Source organism: Lacerta agilis, chromosome 10, assembly GCF_009819535.1.
Source record: "Lacerta agilis isolate rLacAgi1 chromosome 10, rLacAgi1.pri, whole genome shotgun sequence".
Lineage (NCBI taxonomy): Eukaryota > Metazoa > Chordata > Lepidosauria > Squamata > Lacertidae > Lacerta > Lacerta agilis.
This window is the reverse complement of record NC_046321.1, coordinates 30,681,559-30,701,451: the sequence shown is the minus strand read 5'-3', so window position 1 is coordinate 30,701,451 and position 19,893 is coordinate 30,681,559. Positions and strand designations below refer to the sequence as shown.

The following is a 19,893-nucleotide window of genomic DNA, read 5'->3' as shown; positions in this document are numbered from 1 at the left end:
GAAGACATCGATCACAGTCATAACTGTCTCATAGTCACAAGATGTTTTTTCAAAACAGGATATCAAAGTTGGGTGCTTTCCACACAGGATGTCTGGTAGCAGGGGGCTTTTTGCTTTGCCTGCCAGAAGGGGATTTTTGGCTTGGCTTGCTTATATCATAGGAAATGCCTAATATGGTAAATGTAACTGAAATGCTGAACTATTAAAAGAGAAGTAATCTTTAAAAGGACAAAGGAAGGGTGATGCCCAAGCTGATTGGTTTGGTTTTGCTGCAGTATATGAATATGTAATGCCTAAAAGCTGTCTGGAAAAAGGTATATAAGTCCAGGGCACTGTTGTTCGGGGCTCAGTCCTTGGGAGAAAACCACTGGGCCTGTTGCTGTCAGCAATAAAACTTATTTTCCATTTCTCCAACTACTGCGTCTGATCTTTGACACACCATTGAGCTAAGGTTCCCAGGTTTACACGCAACAATATCCTTGTTCTTTCTGTGTGTGGCAGTTATTTTGTCTCTGGTGTTTCTTTCTGTCCTGGTAAGATGTTATGTCTTTCTTTCCACTGGTTGTTGCCTTGGGTGAAGATGATATTCCATTGTTGTTTGAAAAAATTATCCATTGCTCCATTGTTTTACAACTTCAACAACAGCTGCAAAAATGACTCTGTCCCAATAAATAACCTGTTTTCACCATTTCCCCTCTCAGTTTGGGAAGAAGAGTGATCTGTTGAACTGCAAATGACTCAGTAAATCTCAAATTCAAACGTTAAAGTCTTTGCAGTTTATGTTCTGCAGTTTATGATCTCATCTTTTCTAGCATGTGCCTGTACTTTAGTCCAATTAAACTTTTAGGGAAGTTTTTAATGTTTGATATTGTTGTATTTGGTTTCTGTTGGAAGCCGCCCAGAGTGGCTGGGGAAATCCAGCCAGATGGGCGGGGTACAAATAATAAATATTATTATTATTATTATTATTATTATTAATTAACAGGAGAACCTCTGTTTTTTAATGGCGTTGCAGGGTTTTCAGCAGGCAAAGTGCTTTTGCACTCAGCGCCTCCCTGCCTCCCACAATCCATGCCAGAGCAAGAGCCAGGCACCAAGATGAACTGCAAGTGAAGCCCGTTCCCCCTTGTCCCTCGGGAATTTGCAAGGATAATTACCCTCAAGCATCCTTGTTTTTCCTTCGCCAACGATCTCCCCCTGTTGTGGGAGCTGCCTCTATTCAGACCGGAACCGGAAGCCACCTTTGTACTAATATTAAAACATGTCTGTGTAGGCTTCCGTAAGCAACATTTTTTTTATTGGGCACCAGAAGTAGTGGAACAAATGTACCTACCTAATACCAATAGGCAGGGAGTTCAAGTGTGTACGTGCTACCACAATGAAAGATTGGTTCCTCACAAATGCAGAACAGACATTATGTGACACTTATAAAACTGCCAGTTCCACATATCAAGTTGAGTGGGTGGGTATATATGGGTTAAAGCAAGTAAGATATGTGAGCTGAGTATCCAGACCTTCTATACGATTGGATAAGTAATAGAAATGCAGTTACTAGTCTGCAAAGATTTATCCCATGTAGATGAAAGATTTATAACCCTTTTCATTAATATTTTCTTTTCCTGATACTTTTATATATAGGCAAAGTGAGACAGAATGAAGCAGTTACTGGTCATTGGCCAAGCTAAATGTCTGCCTTGAAAGAACCATATTGAGCTGAACAATGTCTCCAGTTAACCGACATCAATAAGACTAATACTTAGTAGTATTAGTAAGTACTACCGTAGTAGTAAAATAGCAATATCTGGAAAGTAGGGACCTAATAAACATTCATAATATAAAAGAAAGCTCACTTTATTTTAGATGCTGAAAAAGCATTTGATTCAGTGGAGTGTAAATAGAATATTTCAAAAGTTCTGTCCTTTATCCGTGTTTTATACCAATTTTAATAGCCTCAGATAGGATCTGAATCATTATCCATAATAGAGAAACAGCCAAGTTCAAGGATTAAAATCGTACAGTGGGCTGGCAGTGTTTATTTGAATGCAGATTTAGTAGTCTGGCCAACATAGACGAACTTTTGTTATTGTTTAATCGTGTCTGACTCTTCGTGACCCCATGGACCAGAGCAGTCCAGGCATTCCAGTCTTCCACTGCCTCACGCAGTTTGGTCAAACTCATGTTAGTAGCTTCAGGAACACTGTCCAACCATCTCGTCCTCTTGTTGGCAGTTTTACCCCTCCCATTACAAGAATTGCCTGATCTTTTGATTTGCTTTCATGTTATGAGAAAGGAGGGGGTGGAAGCTACTCTTTGGTTCTTCCCTCTCTGGTACTGAAAAGTTTCCGCTCTTACCTGTGTAGAGATAAGATGGCTGTATGAGAGCTGCTCTTCTCATGCATGTCTGTAGTGATTTGTAGTGACTGTTATAAATAAATTAGGTATGCTTCAAAACCTCCACAGTTTTGCTTCCGTTACTCTGCTGAGTTTGAGGTGCTCACAATGAGCAGATGTGAGTCCACTGCACCAGGACCTGTTCTCCAGGAATGCTGTGCCTATGTTCCTGTGATCGGAAGGTCGGTGAAGGTGCTTCAGTCACCTAGCCCATGCATGCGCTAAAGATGTGGGCTGAACAGGGCGTACTAACATCAGTTATGGGCCCAGAAGCTGTGAGCTGCAATGTGGCTGCTTTCTGGAGTTGTTCTGCAGGAGCTATTTTCCAAGAGCTGTCACTGCTTGATTTATGGAGGTATGTTGCTGCCAAGAAGAAGATAGCGTCCCTGCTTGCCTGTTAATTTCTCGTGAGTGGGAAAGAGAAATCTTTTGTAGGAGCCAACGCTTATTTGTGCTGCACTGAGAGAAGTGTCTTGACTTTAATTCAAAGCAGACATGGCTTGTGCACATTCTGGCCAAATGGCCCTATCTTTTCCTCTCCTCATGCCCCAGACCTATCCAACGTGGCAGGTGAAGATGAAAGCACTTTTGCAGAGGGAGAAGCTACACCATACGATAGAAGACCCCTCCCCCAGGGAGATGTGGCTGAGTGCCAGCGTGGCATGCTGCAGACATGAGAGCCAGGGGGACGATTATTCTGAGTGTCTCAGACCATTTGCTGGTGAAATTGGAAGGTCAAGAGACTGCAAAGGCTGTTTGGGACAAGTTGAGAATATGCATTTGAGGCAAGGTGCTGGCTCCAGTGTGATTTTCTTTAAAAAATTATGCAGGCTGCAATTAGAGAAAGATGGCGATTTGCCCAGCCATCTGACCCAATTAAAATGTCTCAGACAGGAGCATATTCAACGAGACCTGCAGATTTCAGAGGCTGTGTTTTCGATGATTATGATAAATAGTTTAATGCCTCTTATGATGCCATAGCTGCAGTTATCAACGTTGCCAACATACCAGTTAACAAAAGATCGCCAACATACCAGTTAACAAAAGATCATGTGTCTGGCACGCTCTTAAATGAGTGGGACCACCGATAGGCTGTTAGTGAAAGCCGGGACAAGGCTGTTGAAAATGTTCCCAAGCTTCCGACAGGGGAAAGTGAAAGTGCTGCTAAAGCTCTCAAAACGTGGTGCTGTTTTTTCCTGTGGGGAAGTCGGACATTTTCAGAATCAGTGTAAAAAGTCTTCAGAGCAGAAAAGAAATTTTAGAGGTGGGGGGGGGAGGACAAAAACCCCAAGGGCCAGCTGCATCAAAGACTTTGATCTCGAGTCTGCGTACACGTTCAGCATTTGTTGTCGACTCTGGTTGTACCTGTTAACTAGAGATAAAGATCTCTTTGTTCATCTTGAGGAAGAAGAGGGAGTGATCCATCAGGCGAATGGAACTGTTCTAAAAAGCTTGGCTCATGGAACTGTGTTTTTAAAGAGCCTTAATGCTACAATTAAGAATGTCTTGTATGCTCCTCATTTTCTGGATAATCTTTTGAGTGTTTCTCAACTTACCTTTCAGGGTTTTAGAGTGGTTTTCACTAGGTCTCGATGTGAAATACTTCGAGACAACAAACTTATTCTGTATGCCAAATGTATTAATGGTTTGTTTCTATTGCTTTATGCTGAAGCAACTGACAAGGCATGTAATATTTCTGTAGGCAAGAATGAGAAACTACATAACCAGTGCATACATGCATATCATAGTTTATTTGACCACCTACATTTTCAGGCAATAGCCAAAATACCAAGCATGGTTGAGGGCATGAAATTGCAGAAATGTCCTTATCATACGAAATGTGTTTCATGTGCAAAGAACAAAATCAAGCAAGCTCCCAAAGGTGTAAAATCTGGTAGAGAAGGCCAAGAAACGTTTTGAAATTATGCACGCTGATTTAGTTGGTCCTCTAGCACTCTCTAGAGGTTTCTTCATGGTACTACCCTGTTTCTCCTAAAATAAGACATGGCCATAAAATAAGCCATAGCAGGATTTCTATGCATTTGCGAAATATAAGCCGTTCCCCAAAAATAAGCCATGCCCCGAAAATAAGCCATAGTGACGTGGTACCTCCCATTAAAACAGCCTGGAGAGGCGTGGCTATGCAGCGTACCGATGCGACACGGTTAAAATAAGACATCCCCTGAAAATAAGCCATACTGTGTTTTGTTGAGCGAAAAAAAATATAAGACGGTGTCTTATTTTAGGAGAAACACGGTAATAGATTCCTATTCAATATGTTTGGGTCTATGTACTGCAAAAGAAATCTGAAGCTTTTTCGTAAGTTTCAGCAATTCTGTGCATGACTTAGAAACATACATGATGAGCACGTACACTGCTTGTTTACTGATAGGGGTGGAGAATTTTGTTCAGAGCAGTTTGAGAATTTCCTTACTGAACAGGGCATAGAGCACATGACTGCTACACCCAGGTCTCCGTGACAGAACGGTTTGTGCGAATGAGTGAATCAAACTCTGCAACAAGGTATAAAGACTCCGTTGCACAATTCTGGCCTACCCAATCCCTTTTGGGCTGAAGCCTTATCCTGTTTTTCATACCTGTATAATCAAACCCCATATGAGATGCTTTACAAGAAGAAACCTTATGTGAAACGTCTAAAAAATTTCGGTTCAGATGTATGGGTGCATATTCTGCAGGACAATAAATTAAGTAAACGTGGCCAACATGGCATATTTCTAGGCTACATAAAAGGTTCCTATCGCGTGTTGATGACTGACACAAAAGTGATACGTTAACCAGAAGCATGGATTGCAACCTGAAATGGGACAAAGGTGGCATTTTTCAGTGTCATCCCATTTCAGGTGATGAAGATGCAGATGCAAGTGAGGAAGAGGCAGATTCTGTTGATGATGATGCTAGTGTTAATCCAGATTCTGACACTGACACAGATTATCAAAGTGTAAAGGCCTCTCTTAAGCAATCAGATGGGTCTGACACTGATTTGTACATAGCACCTTTGTTTACAGTAGGTCATCATTTTCTGAAGGAGAAACCAGACCCAGAGGACCTGAGAATCTTGCGTAGTTCTAAAAGAGCTACAAGGGGAAACCACTGAAGCAATACTCACAAGAGTTTGCTAAAGCAGCTTTTACTGATGTAGCTGCTACTAGCAACTCAGATTCAGTTTTTGAACCAACCAGCTTCAAGGAGGTTCAAAATTTATCCGCAAAGGATGCCGAACCTTGGCTAAATGCAGTGAAAGCCGAGTTAAATTCCCTAAAGCAGAATGACACATGGGAATTGGTTCCAACTGAACCAGGCATGAAATTTTTTGATAGTAGGTGGATTTTCAAAACGAAAACTCATCAGAGCGGTAAAATAGTCAGGTACAAAGCCAGGCTAGTGGCATGTGGCTTTTCTCAAATACCTGATCAGGATTATCATGAAGCATACTCACCAACTGTGAAATTTGAAGGTGTTAGACTGTTGATTAAAATTGCTGCTGAGGAAGGTATGACTATTAGTCATCATGATGTTAATACAGCATTTTTATATGGCATTCTTGATGAAAATATTTACATGTTACCGCCAGATGGAGTGCAGATAAAACAGGGAATGGTCTGTAAGCTGCAAAAATCTCTGTATCGCTGGACTGCATCCAGCCCAGAAAAAAGACCATTTCTAGATTATACAATCTCTTGCTGGAATGGGAATTAAAAGAGGAGATAACAAAGGAGGTTATGATAAAATGGGCAAGAGAACTAGGTCAGGTAATTGAATTGGAAAAATGGGAAAAATTATGGACAATTGAAATGAATTTCACCACGTGCTCCACGATAAAAGAAAATATGATAAAAATGTTTTACCGCTAGTAATCACACCAGAAAAGCTGTCCAAGATTTATAGGAAACAATCGGATATATGTTGGAGATGTAAAAATGAGGTTGGTACATTTCTTCATGTATGGTGGGAATGTAAGAGGATAAAGCCCTTCTGGAATGAAATATATGAACAATTAAAGAAAATACTAAAACTCCCTTTTAATAATAAAAAAACAGATCTATTTCTGTTGGGACTTTTACCAGAAAGTATTCAAAAAAATAAGAAAAAAAATTATTATATGCTACAGCGGCGGCAAGACTGCTGGTCGCAAAAAACTGGGAAGGTGATAAGATCCCGACACTAGCAGAATGGAGATGTAAATTAATAGAATTTGTTGAAATGGCCAAAATGACATCTAACATCAGGGGCCGCTCAAATCAAGATTTAATTAAAGAGTGGGAAAGGCTGAAAGATTACATGGAGAAGTACTACTCTGAATTAAAATTGTGGTAGAATGAGGTGTGAAAGCGCATGGGAAAAGAAAGACAGAAAGTAATCTGAAGTCAAAAATAGACATACTTAAAAACAATGCAACTGGAAATGTAACAATAACTGGAATTATCAGGTATGAGATCACACATGGGCGAGGGGAAGCAGAGGGGGGAGTAGGAGGGAGGGGAAATATATATGATATATGAAAAAGATATATCATGATGAAATATGTATGAATTCTGGAATTCTTATTTGGAATATGTAACACTTTATTTGTTGTTATTTATGTCTGTAAATTAAAAAAAAATCCCCATATGGCTTGAAACAAAGCGCTTGATGCTGGCATACCAACCTGACAGAAGTGCTGTTCTCCTTAGGTTTTCAACAAGCGAAGGCTGATTCTTGTGTTTTTGTGCAAGAGTGTAAACAGCACAAACTACTGCATATGCTGTGTATCTGAAGAACTGTGCATGCACAAGAAAGCTCATACCAAGAACAAACTTAGTTGGTCTCTAAGGTGCTACTGGAAGGAATTTTTTATTTTATTTTGTTTTGACTATGGCAGACCAACATGGCTACCTACCTGTAACTGCATATGCTTTGTAGATGATACCTTGTTTTGGTGGAAAAATGAAAATATATACAAAAACACTCACAAAGCTGCAGAAACACTTCAATATGAAAGTTCTCGGAGAAGTCAGCAATTATCTCTCTCTAGAGGTAGAGAGGAATGCACAGGGTTATGTTTTACTACATCAGACGTGAAAAGTCAATGATGTAATTGAAAAGTTGAACCTGATTGATGCCAATGCTATAGACACCCCCATGGTTACAGGTTACCAACATGACAATACTGCTGATGAGTTTCCTGATACCACGTTCTTCAGAAGTGTATTAGGTAAACTCAGTTTTATCGCAAGATGTACTAGACCAGACATTGCTGTTAGTGTGAATCTGCTCAGCAGATATGCAAATCACCCCACAATTCAAGACTGGAAGGCGCTGAAACACATAATGAGACATTTAAAGGGCACTATGCATTACAGATTAAGGTGTAAAGGTAAAGGGACCCCTGACCATTAGGTCCAGTCATGTCTACTGGGGTTGCGGCGCTCATCTCACTTTACTAGCCGAGGGAGCCAGCATACAGTTTCCGGGTAATGTGGCCAACATGACAAAGCCACTTCTGGCGAACCAGAGCACCGCACGGAAATGCCGTTTACCTTCCCACCGGAGCAGTACCTATTTATCTACTTGCACTTTGACGTGCTTTCAAACTGCTAGGTGGGCAGGAGCAGGCACCGAGCAACGGTAGCTCACCCTATCGCGGGGATTCGAACCACCGACCTTCTGATCAGCAAGCCCTAGGCTCTGTGGTTTAACCTACAGCTCCACCCACATTGTAAGATTAAGGCTTACAAGGAAAAAATCTGGAGGTCTTGAAATTTACGCCCACGCCAGTTTTGGTAGCGATGCAGCTGATGGCAAAAGCACTTCAGGTGTATGCTATTTGTATAATCAATTTTTATTTTATTGGTCTTGTAGAAAACAGACAACAGTAAGCATAAGTTTGTGCGAAGTGGAACTTAAACACATCTGATTATTACATCTTATTTTTCATAGTTATATACAGATGGTTTCTGAACTGGGCTTTTTGATTCATTTCGACCAACGCCAATTTATCTAGCGTGGACTCCTGTGTTTTAATAATCTCCTCTATCCACCCCTTCAATTTCCCCCCTTTTTCATTTCCTCTTTCATCTCTTTGAACCCATTTTGTTTGTTCTTCAACTGTGTGTATCTTATTATTCAATTCCTTCATTTGACCTGATTGTTCTGTTGCTAGTTCTACCAGTTTTTACCCAATGTTCTTCTCACTTTCTTTCATCTCTCTCATTTCTCTTAATTCTGCCAATATTTTTGCCATATCCCCTTCTCCTTCTATATCTGCCTTTGATAACCTTCTTTCACTTGATGTCACAGCTTTTGGTCCTTTGTGAGGCATGTTTGAAATTGGTCCTGTCTCTCTGTGTTAATTAATTTATATATTTTACCCTCAGCGTCCACTAGAGGTCGCTTGCTTTTCCTCACTTCCTTAAACATCATACATAGTTCTTGTGGTTCTACAAATTAAGCTTCATCGTGCAAGAGAATGCATCCAAAGAGGAATTTGTAAAAGTGTCCTACATGCCAGGATGCACTGACTAAAGTTGTTAACAAAGAACAACTGAGTGCATATGTACATAAATTGCAAACGTGTTAGATTTTGCAATGGTTGATAGGAAAAGGGGGAGGTTATTGGCATTTTCACCTCTCACATTGCAGGAACCGCCTGATCTTTTGTTATGCTTTCATGTTATGAGAAAGGAGGGACGGAAGCTTCTATTTGGTTCTTCCGTCTCTGGTACTGAAGTTTCCACTCTTATCTGTGTAGAGATATGCTAACATTCTATAATGTTTAAACATTAAAAAAATAGTTTTGTAAACATGAGTATTTATCATATATTTTCCTTCCTCCTTAAAGAACTTGAATCTGCCACATAATCTCTCTTCCATTACTCTGCTTTAGATCTATGTTGCCCTCCGTATATGTAGAACAAACTACCTTAGTGATGTCTTTTGAAAAGTAAAGGACTTCCTTCAATTGTCTGCTTATTTCTATAGTTTCAACTGTCAGATAAAACCCTTTAGATTTGTCAAGGCATTTGCTGGGATTTATTGAGCTTGTTTTATGTTTTCTTGTGAAGAGTTTAGATTTTATTGCATGCTACTTTTAACACTTCGTTGGAAAGGGAGCGGAGAAGTAAAAAAAACCAACCAACCAACAAAAATAAATAAATAAATATTTGTCTTCCAGGGTGGAAAGGCCACAGGCAGTGGAGTAATTGATCTCACACTGGATGATGAAGATGATGGCTCTTCTCAAGGTAAGTTAGAAGATATGCATGAATCATGATGGACTTTGACTAACTGGTTCTCCTGCTTTTTGAAGAATATTAACTGCCAAAGATCATAAATATTTGCCAAGTCAAAAGATTCCATCAGACGGCACTATTGAAGTTTTAAACTTAAAATACCATCCAGTGTTCTAGGCAGCAATTCTAATGTAGGTATTAGTAATACATTTGTGCAGTGTGTCCTTACATCATTAAAGTATGTTCAAGTTTTGGCAGATATCCTACCGTCCTGTTTGAATGTGTTTTCCATGAGTGCATAGGATTGTTCCCACCATCCGAACTTAGTGTTTAGATATTGGTTCTTATATGTTTAAATACTTCTATCTTCATGACTTGGGTTAAGCACATTTGCTGCTGAAAACCAGTGTTCATCAATTCTTAAATTAGATGTCTTAATGTTGTGGTTTGTAGCTGATTCTAGCCATAATTTTGTGCTAGTCCTTATATTGTGTCTTTGTGCCTAAAGGTAATAAACCCATGATTCATTAGCCATACATTATGTGAATATATTCATGCTATTCTAGTCCAAGTTTTGTGCCTCCTACCCTCACTCACAGTGGAAAATATCAAACTTTCTCCCATTTTTATATTGGATGAAATGTGCAGACATAGTGGATTCAGGTGTGAGACAGGCATGGTTTGGAGAACACAGCTTTGCAGGCCACATTTGAACCCCTGACAGGTCATGTTTGGCCTGCAGGCCGGAGGTTTCCCACCCCTGGTTTAGAAGATGTAAATAAACAAGAGTACCTTGTAGAGCAGTACCCAATAATCCCTTAAACACATGCATAATGGAGCTATGAGCCTACAGTCATGTACATTTACTCCCATTGAAATTGGCTGGCATAATTATGTTTAATTAAATGTGGAATTTGCTCCCAGTGTATCTTGCTACATCCTATATAACTCTAAATAAGGCAGTTGACACAATGTCTTGAGGATTTCAGAAATTTCATACATATACTTGACTAGTGTAATATTCTTGAACTGTGGTCATTGCTGCCATTCACAGACATTCTGAAACCTTATAAAACGAAGCTACTACTACTGCTAGCCTTTATTGGCATAAGTTAAAATAGTAAAATTATAAAATCATACAAAGTCATCCAAATGTTGTTATTACTACATTAATAGAATGTGAGTTAGTAACGGTTGCTCTCAAATGTAATATTTTGTATGAGACCAGGAATTTGGCAACCACCCCTTCAAATTGCGGGGATTGTATAATCCTTTTCAGAATACAATGAGAGGCCTGATCTGAGTTACGAGGCTTCAAGATCTTATTTGCTGGGTCACATTATATAGTCAGAAGTAAGGAGGAGTGGTCACTTTCTGTATGGACTCCAATAAGTAAAGGTACAGGACTCCTGGACAGTTAAGTCCAGTCAAAGGCAACTATGTGGTTGCAGTGCTCATCTTGCTTTCGGGCCGATAGAAGAGGAGTTAACATCAGAGTGTAGATTTAGAGAACAGATACAATAATCAACTACACTATGACCCCTTGATGAGATAAAAGTAAACTCATCGTCACCAGGAAAGTTATTCAGTCTATATGTATGGGCAATACAAAACTCCCTAAGTTTTAACCCCACTCTGTTAGGTAATCTATCTTTAGAGGAGCAGGGAACAGACAGTGGGGTAGGTATTATATCTATTCCTTCAAAGCCCATTTGGGTTACAATATTTTAGTTGTTGGCCCCAATTTGAGCATTTAAAATAAAGCTGTGAACTGTACAGGTGAGATCCTTTAATTGATGTTTTTATTTCATGTACAGTGTAAAAACTGAAAGGAGAATCTGTGTTGCAATTGACTGCCACTTCAGCAAATTTTTCAGCAGTTTTTCAGCTGCTTGTTTCTGTTTATAATTTCACATTGATTTTTTTTCTTTCCTAAGCAGGTGGCAAGAAGCAGAACCAATCTGTACCTGCGTTGAGTCTGTCAACCCAGTCTTTAGCTCGTCCTCTGCAGCCAGTACAGACAAGCCCTCTCCAACAAGCAGGCATGCCAACAACTGGCCTGTCTCAGACAACCATACATGTTCTCCCCACAGGTAAGACTAGGGAAAGGAAATAGTTCAGTATGGAAGGAGAGAGATTCCAGAACAGTGAATTGCCTCTTGGATGCAGTATTTGCAGGTGGCTATAGAAAATGTTATTTTTACACTTAAATGATGCAATATAATATTGTTGACCTGGAGGGAACTACTATGAGAATGCCTACTTAGCTCTGAAGAGCTTCCGTCCATTAATCACCAAAGGGTTGGTGAACTTACAGACTGAGGGTCAGAAAATTATTGGGGAGAAAGACATTTGTGTGTATCCACAAGACTGATCTGTGTTCTGAAGAATCCAGTTGGGTTTTATAAAAAATTTTTTACTGTAGTTATTCAGTAATTTTGAAAGCTATCTTTTTAATCTTTTCTTTATTCGGTAAATCACATTATTTAAATTTAAGTGTCAATGAACTATGAGAAATTGCTTGATTTGTATGCTTTGTTTTTGTGCAGCATATGCTTTCTAGGCTGAGAACATTTTATATTCTTTTTATTACAATTTTGCTTCTAGCCCAGACAACTGTGAATGTAACCCATCGTCCAGTGACTCAGACTCCTGCCAGGCTCCCAGTACCAAGAGCCCCTGCTAACCATCAAGTAGTCTATACTACTCTTCCTACAACATCAGGACAGAATCCTGTGCGAACCACAGTCATGCAGAGCCCTAGTTTAAGGCAGGTCAACCCACAAAACTCTGGTAAGCTCATCCATCAGAGAAAGGTTTATATTTTAGCAGATGTGCAGCTGTACCTTGGTTCGAAAGGAGCTGCCAATTTTGTTAGAATTAGACAAATATATTGCAGCAGAAAGTTTGCCCAGAAAGCAAGGTGCAAACATACATATTCAAAGCATTTTGAGATTTGACTTTGGGGTGTATGTGATATTTGACTGGGTTTTTCTAACGTCCTATGTACATGTAAAAGAAAGTATAGTTATGGCAAGTTTTAATGCTATCTTCTTGTGTCTTCCAAATATATTTTGTGATGGTTTGCAGTGTTAAGCAAATAAATGAGCTAAATTTCTCACAATGTATAATTATATTTTTAACTTCTTTAACATATTGTGCCTTTCCCTTGGTATTGCTCTAGGTGTGACAGTACGAGTGCCTCAGACAACTGCGTATGTTGTAAACAATGGGCTAACCTTGGGATCTGGAGGACCTCAACTCACAGTTCACCATCGGCCAGCTCAAGTACATTCAGTAAGCACCTGTGTCCAGTTTTTGAGATGAATGTTTGGAGAAGAGTTTATCTCCCATGTCATATATGCTATTGTTTGTTAGCAGTATCTGTTAGCAATGTGGAACTGGCACAGCTGGACAGTCCCTATTTTAATGGTCATTCATTCATTTATTTAATATTACCCTATCTTTCTCAAAAGAGTTCTAGGTGGGAAACTATTATAAAACAATAAAAAACAAATTTTAAAAGAAAGTATTATACTCCATTATCGTGAAACCACACAATAGGAATGCTGTGTACATTTTTGGTTCACGTATCCTAAAAAGGATATTGTAAAGCTTGAAGTAGCGCAGAAAGGGGCAACCATAATAATCGGTAGCTGGAGCAACTCCCTAATGAGGAAAGATTACAACTTTGGAGGCTGTGTCATTTAGGGGGGAAAGGTAAGTAAGGGGGGAAATAATAAAAGGGTATAAAAATTATACCCTTGTATGAGTGTGGAGAAAATGAATAAAGCAAAACTTTTCTCCCTCTCTTCTAATACTAGAAATGAGGTCATCTAGTGCAGCTGCATGTGGGGAGATTCAGGGTGGACAAAATAGTGTTTCTTCACACAATACATTTACTCCCCACAAGGTGTAATATGCAGTGTATACTGATAGTCCCCATTGCATATTTGTCAGCTCTTCATTCAAAGTGACACCACACACTGCAGCAGACTAATTTGGTTACTTTAATGGACACATCATTTGCAGCTCTTTCTTGCATTTTTTTAGAATGATAAATTTTAGAGGAGTTGGGAGCCATAATGAAGCTTTTAGAGGGGCTGGAGGTGGGCAGAGAGTTAGCTACTCCCACTTTGAAGAATAGGCCACTATTAAATAGGTTTCAGCCTTTACTCCTTCTCCACCTTGAAACACAGGAGTGTTTTATTGTCATTTCAGGTTTGCTAGTTTTAAACGTAATCTTGTGTTTTCTGAGAATTGGTCTTGGGAATGCTTGGATGGTAGATAGATAGATACTTTATTGTCATTGTACATAGTACAACAAAATTGAATCCCATCCCACATTTACAGCCACATATACGCATTTATACATTTACAGCCACACATACATACCATCCATCATGACTCCCCAAGATCATATCATTTGGTTACAGCATTTAAAATAGTTATAGCTCTTGGATAAAAACTGTTTTTTAGTCTATTTGTTCTTGATTTAATTGTTCTATATCTCTTGCCCGAAGGCAACCGTGCAATCAGACTATATCCAGGATGAGATGAATCCTGTAAAATGTTGTTTGCTTTTTTGAGACAATGGGAGCTATATACCGGTAGTTCATCCAAAGATGGGAGAGGATGACCGGTAATCTTTCGGGCTGTGGTTATGACCTTCTGGAGCATTTTCCTACCGGTAACTGTGCAACTGGCAAACCAAGCACAGATACAGTATGCAAGAATGCTCTCTATGCTGCCTCGATAGAAGGACACCAGCAGTCTCTCACTCAGATTGTTCTTCTTTAAAAGTCTGAGGAAATAGAGTCTCTGCTGGTCCTTCTTTACCAGAGCAATGGTATTCGCGCTCCAGGTCATACCCTGCTCGATAGTAACACCCAGAAACTTGAATACAGCCACCCTCTCCACCCAGTTCCCACCAATATACAAGGGCTGAATGTCCACCTTTCCCCCCCTGTAGTCCACTACCAGTTCCTTGGTCTTAGCGATATTAAGAACCAGATTATTTTCTCCGCACCAACCACAGAGCCGCTCCACCTCGTCTTGATAGGCGTACTCATCCCCCTCAGAAATGAGCCCCACCACAGTGGTATCATCAGCAAACTTGATGATTTTGTTGCTAAGATGGGTAGCTGTACAATCATACGTATAGAGGGTATAGAGCAGTAATGTATATTTTGACAATAGGATGAGACAGTCTCCTCTGCCAACCTCATTGCGCCTCTTCATTATTTCTCAGGAGCCACTGCGGCCTGTGCACCCAGCCCCACTGCCAGAGGCCCCACAGCCATCACGCTTGCCTCCTGAAGCTGCCAACACCTCTCTGCCGCAGAAGCCACACCTGAAGCTAGCGCGTGTACAAAGTCAGAATGGCATAGTGCTCTCCTGGAGTGTTTTGGAAGTGGACCGGAGCTGTGCCAGTGTGGATAGCTACCATCTGTATGCATACCATGAGGACCCCAGTGCTACTGTGCCCTCTCAGTGGAAAAAGATAGGGGAAGTAAAGGCCCTCCCCCTGCCTATGGCATGCACACTTACACAGTTTGTTTCTGGAAGCAAATATTACTTTGCAGTTCGTGCTAAAGACATCTATGGACGCTTTGGACCCTTCTGTGACCCCCAGTCGACAGATGTGATTGCTTCTCAAAGCAGTTAAACTTCAGACTCTGAAGGCTTCTATTTTTGCCCCACAATTGTGGCTTACTCTGGTTTATTCTCATGCATGAAACTCACTGTAAAAAAATCCCCCCTGCAGGATTGTTTTGGACAGCAATGTCATACACTACACAAACTCCATAACCAAAACCAAAATAAATTCCTAGCCTGCAGTGGGAGAGCCTGTATTTCTGATAAGCTCTTGAAGTACGAAGTTCTTTCCCCTTCCCTCACAAGCTGCTCTGCCTGTTAAGCCGTAAGACACTGACCCCTGGGAATTTGGCTTCCAGCTGATGTGGGCTGAACAGGAGTGTCATGCGCAGGCCAAAGGGCATGAGGAGTGTTCAAGGGTCAGGTTAGGAGGGAAGTCAAGTTTCAGGGTCTTGCTTTCTTTTGTTTTGGAACACAGTGACTAGTCTTACAAGGCACAGCCTGTAGAAGGCAAAAGACCTTGTATGTGGCCATTGCTTGAGAAATGTAGGTGTGTCTGCTTATTTGAGGGGTAGGGGATTAAGCAGCCCTCTGGCTAGTTTGCAGAATACTTGCCACCAAAACCAGGGAGCAATCTGAAGCCAGTCTGAAAACAGATTTATAGAAAACTTCAGTTGCATTTCCAGTAGTTTCCTGATCCTCATCTCTATGTCCTCTTTTTTTAAAAAAAATTATTTGTGCCTTAAAACAATAATTTCAAAAGTAAATGTAGGCACACATCATGTGCGCTCTTTCTTCTTTTGCTCTTTCATTTTTTTCTTCTTAGCCCCAGAATGTCATAACCTTCCCTTATAGATTCCCCGAAAGTGTAGCACACAAAACCTTCCTGAGTTAATTCCCACTTGAGATCATTCAGGCCATCATTTAACCTGCTAGTTCTGACTGGTCTGTGAAGTTGGGTCATGCAGACAGTATTTGACAATTCTCCTTGGGAAGTTGGTGCGCCCTGTGGATTGGCCAAAGGAGATGTGGCCAGCCTAAGACACTTCATTCACCTCATATACACGAACACTTTGGTTGCTGTGCTAAGCCAATCTGATGTCGCTTAAAAGAAAGCAATCAACTCAATCTTCTAATAGAACCTTTCATTCTTTCAATGGCTGAGCCAACACAATATACAGTACCTCCACGTCCTTACATCCCAACAAGAGTTAGTGCCCACCACGAACACTTGAACCACACCTGACAGACGTTGAAGAAAGTTTCACTGTGCCGTCTTCCAGAAAAAAGCAGCACATCTATTGTCTTCCTGGTGTATCAGCTCCAGTTGGGAAGTGGGTGGCAGCTGTTCCCACTTCATTGACTGCCCAGGTTCCAGCAGTTTCCTTAACTTGTTACTCCAAATCTGATAAGAGTTGAAACTGAAATTTAAGGTTTGTAAGAGGATGGTCTAAAGTTTGTTGATGCTGTGTGTTTTGGAAAGACAGGGTCTTAATTCTCTTATTGTGAGAACACCAAGTAAATTTCCTTGCATTTTTTATATGGTACGCCTTATGTCCTCTGAGTTATATTCATTTTGAGTGACATGAAAGCTTTTCTTGTAAATTTCTGGCTTATCTATCTAATGACTAAAGTCAAGAACTATCTTAGAGCTAGATCGTATGTATATGGAATACTTCACCCCCAAAGCAAACAGCTGGCATTTCAACGCTTTGTCTCACTTGCCTAACAGTGATGCAATCACCTACAAAAATGATATTTTTTTCTCTCAGTTTCAGGTATTTTAGGACCACCTCTAATTTTAATAAGTATAATGTTGGGGGGGGGGGCGGAATCAACTCCCATTGGAAGTATACCAAAAATCAAGGGAGAATTTCATTACAAAAATAGATTTAATGGGGAAGGGACTTACCACTCTGCTGTTGACTCAACAATATCAGTTATGTATAGCCAAAGATGTAGTTTATTATCTGCACTGGGTCCTTAGCTCTGGAGAAGTTCCTCATCACTTTTTTTAATTGAACTGGGGCAATAAAGTCAAGCCTGGGTGCAACTTGAAGAGAAATGTGTTTTTGTAGGGCTTGCAACACTGGAGGAAGCTGGGTCACATTTTAAACAGCAATTATTCAAGACCCTGCCACCAGTAAGGGGGACAAAAACCTGGATGAATATTCCCTAAATATATGCAGGAGAAAAATGTGAACCCTGGTCTGAGAAAAGTACATCTGCATACTTTGTACCTCTTGCCCCTTGTTATGGAGATACAGCAGATAATTAGCTAAGATTTTACTGTTGCTTACTCTTCTTTCTCTAGGACTAGATACTGTTCCATTATCAATCAGCTATAATGTGTACTAATTACAGCTTCTGTTAAGTTGGATCCAAGATGCGTTCCTTGGGACTTTGTCTTCAGATCTGTGAATAGAAAATGGCAGTCAGGCTATTGTGGGAGTGGGACTTCCACTTTCTCAAGCAGAATTGATCTGGTAAGGCAAATTGTGTAGGGCACCACAGAGGGAAAAGCAGAAACAGGCTTGAATTGAGTTAGTTGTCATCAGGAGCTCATAATTAGTGACTTTTTGGCCTTGTATCTGGTGCTGTATTTCTTTTTGCTTTTGCCCCAAAGAAATTTAGAGTTTACAAAACTTTGTAACAGACATTGGAAAATAATCTTTCCTTTTTATCAAAGTATTATAAGCTAAACTGGATTGCACAAATACCAAGCTGCAGAGTCATTGGAATTTTACTACTCTGTGCTTATTGAGAAACTGTTCAGTTTAGCACTCTCTCTGTGTGTTATGGATTAGGCAAACCTAAAGTTCTTAAAGAAAAGAAAGGGGGCAGGGAGGGATTTCAGTGTCCACACTTTACTGTGTCAGTATTTCTCCCACCCACCCACCATGTTTTCCTTACTGCAGTATATGGCTGGCCCATGCTTGAAAATTCTGTTTTCTACTTCTATTTAAATGTGATACTGAAGTATGTCTCCATCTGTATTTCTGCTGTTTTCTCTTCTTTGCCTTTAATACTTGAGAATCCATGTTCTAGTTAGTAACAAGTTCCATGTCTTAGGAAAGGACAAGTGAAATGTTTTCACTGTTTTAAAATGAGAAAGTGGTGTGACTATTGCTGCTAAATTATTGTGAGTCCCTTAGGTTAACTTGTTTGTTTGTGTCTCCCATTTTATTTCTCAGATTACAGCTAGAAAGCCTTTTCAGGAAGACCTCAGTGGCTAGGAGACTGGAGACTTGGAAGGGGTGGGATGTACAGCATATGTTTTCTGTACTTGCCACTTAATGGGGAAAGGTGGAGTGTTCAAGCTGGTTGGCAAGTGTTCTCTGAACATAAGAAGTTTGTGCTTCAGGGATTGCTGAAGCACTAAGATTAGCTCTGGGTTGCATTTTTAGCATGATTACAGTGCTACTTAAGGTACATTTTGCACAAAAGGGACTCATGAGAAATAGTGGCAAAGCTATTGCTGTCTGGGATATTGCTGGGATTACAATGCAAGTTGTGCTGCAATAAATCACATTGGTTCACCTTTTCATTTAAAGCTCTTTGTTGAATACTAAGTGGTCTGTGATCTGAGAACCCATGTTACATGTAAGGTCAGCCTATAAGTACCTTGTTCCCTCAAATTGCCACATTACAGTATTAAGTAGGAGAACTACAATTGCAGTACACAAAAGTCTACATGGAACCCCCTTAGTATTTTTATTCAGTCAACAGCAAAAAAACCTAGATTTTTTGAAAACAAAAGCTTGATATATTGAAAATACTGCTTTCTTTTAGTGTGTTTTGGCACACAGTGTTTTGTTAACACAGAGGAAAGTCTTTTAGTATTGCCAAAAACAAGTGATCCCATCCTTCTTGGAACCAGTTTTATGTCGAGGTGAATGTAGACATGAGTACAAATTAAAATGTGATATTTTATCATTGAATTTAATCAATATTTTATAACACATGGTTTCTCACATTATTGTGCTGGCTTTCCCTGTTTGAAAATATATTTTAAGTGCTGTCTAAGTTGAAGTTTTATCTGTAAATAAAGTAATTGGACAGCCAAAACCTTGAGGTACTTTGTTGGACTTCAGTAACTTATCAGCCACTGGCAAATAAACTCCTACAAAACTCCTTATGGAAACTTGCACTCTTTCCCCCCTTTTTCCTTCTACAGAAGAACGTGTAAATAAAGATAATGTAGGACGTACCAAAAAGTCCATTTTAAGCAGGGCAATGGCAAGTTCTCCCAGACTTTTGTATGCATTGTAGATTAGTGTCTGTATACGTGTTAATTGTAGTGGGGTTTTGTCTGACAAGCCTGAGATTTATACTTTGAAATAAACTACTGGGTTTTTAACCTTCGGTGTCTTGTGTGGTTGGTTCTCGTCATCAAAACAGTACTGGATTGTTTTTAAAAAGCTGACCACGATCCTTCCTATGACAGCAACTTGACCTGTGTTCAAGGCTCCCCACTCCTTTTTTCTCTTAACTTGAATATTCTCTTTAAGGTGCTCAAGTAAAATTATGTGTGTACTAAAAAGCTAAATATATTGAATTTATTTTTAATAGTCAAATGCGAAATGTTATATCTAGCAATGATGCAAATAAAAATGTAGGGAGGCAGACACAAAAATGTGTTGTTAAACTTTATTTTGGATACCTCTCTATTTAA

General features: G+C 39.9%; 1 protein-coding gene across 2 annotated transcripts in view; it reads left to right on the top strand.

Moving 5' to 3' along the window:
- ATF7IP (activating transcription factor 7 interacting protein) overlaps window positions 1–19,578 on the top strand; it is a 68,669-nt gene extending 49,091 nt beyond the window's left edge. The window contains exons 11-15 of one of the 2 annotated variants that reach the window (XM_033162206.1): window positions 9,563–9,632; window positions 11,561–11,713; window positions 12,228–12,413; window positions 12,805–12,917; window positions 14,872–19,578. In XM_033162206.1, coding sequence (XP_033018097.1) covers window positions 9,563–9,632; window positions 11,561–11,713; window positions 12,228–12,413; window positions 12,805–12,917; window positions 14,872–15,288 — 939 coding nt within the window. In that variant the 3' untranslated portion in view covers window positions 15,289–19,578. Of the gene's footprint in view, window positions 1–9,562; window positions 9,633–11,557; window positions 11,714–12,227; window positions 12,414–12,804; window positions 12,918–14,871 lie in introns of both variants that reach the window. The other variant, XM_033162205.1, reaches the window with a different exon arrangement.
- Window positions 19,579–19,893: the final 315 nt, after the last annotated feature.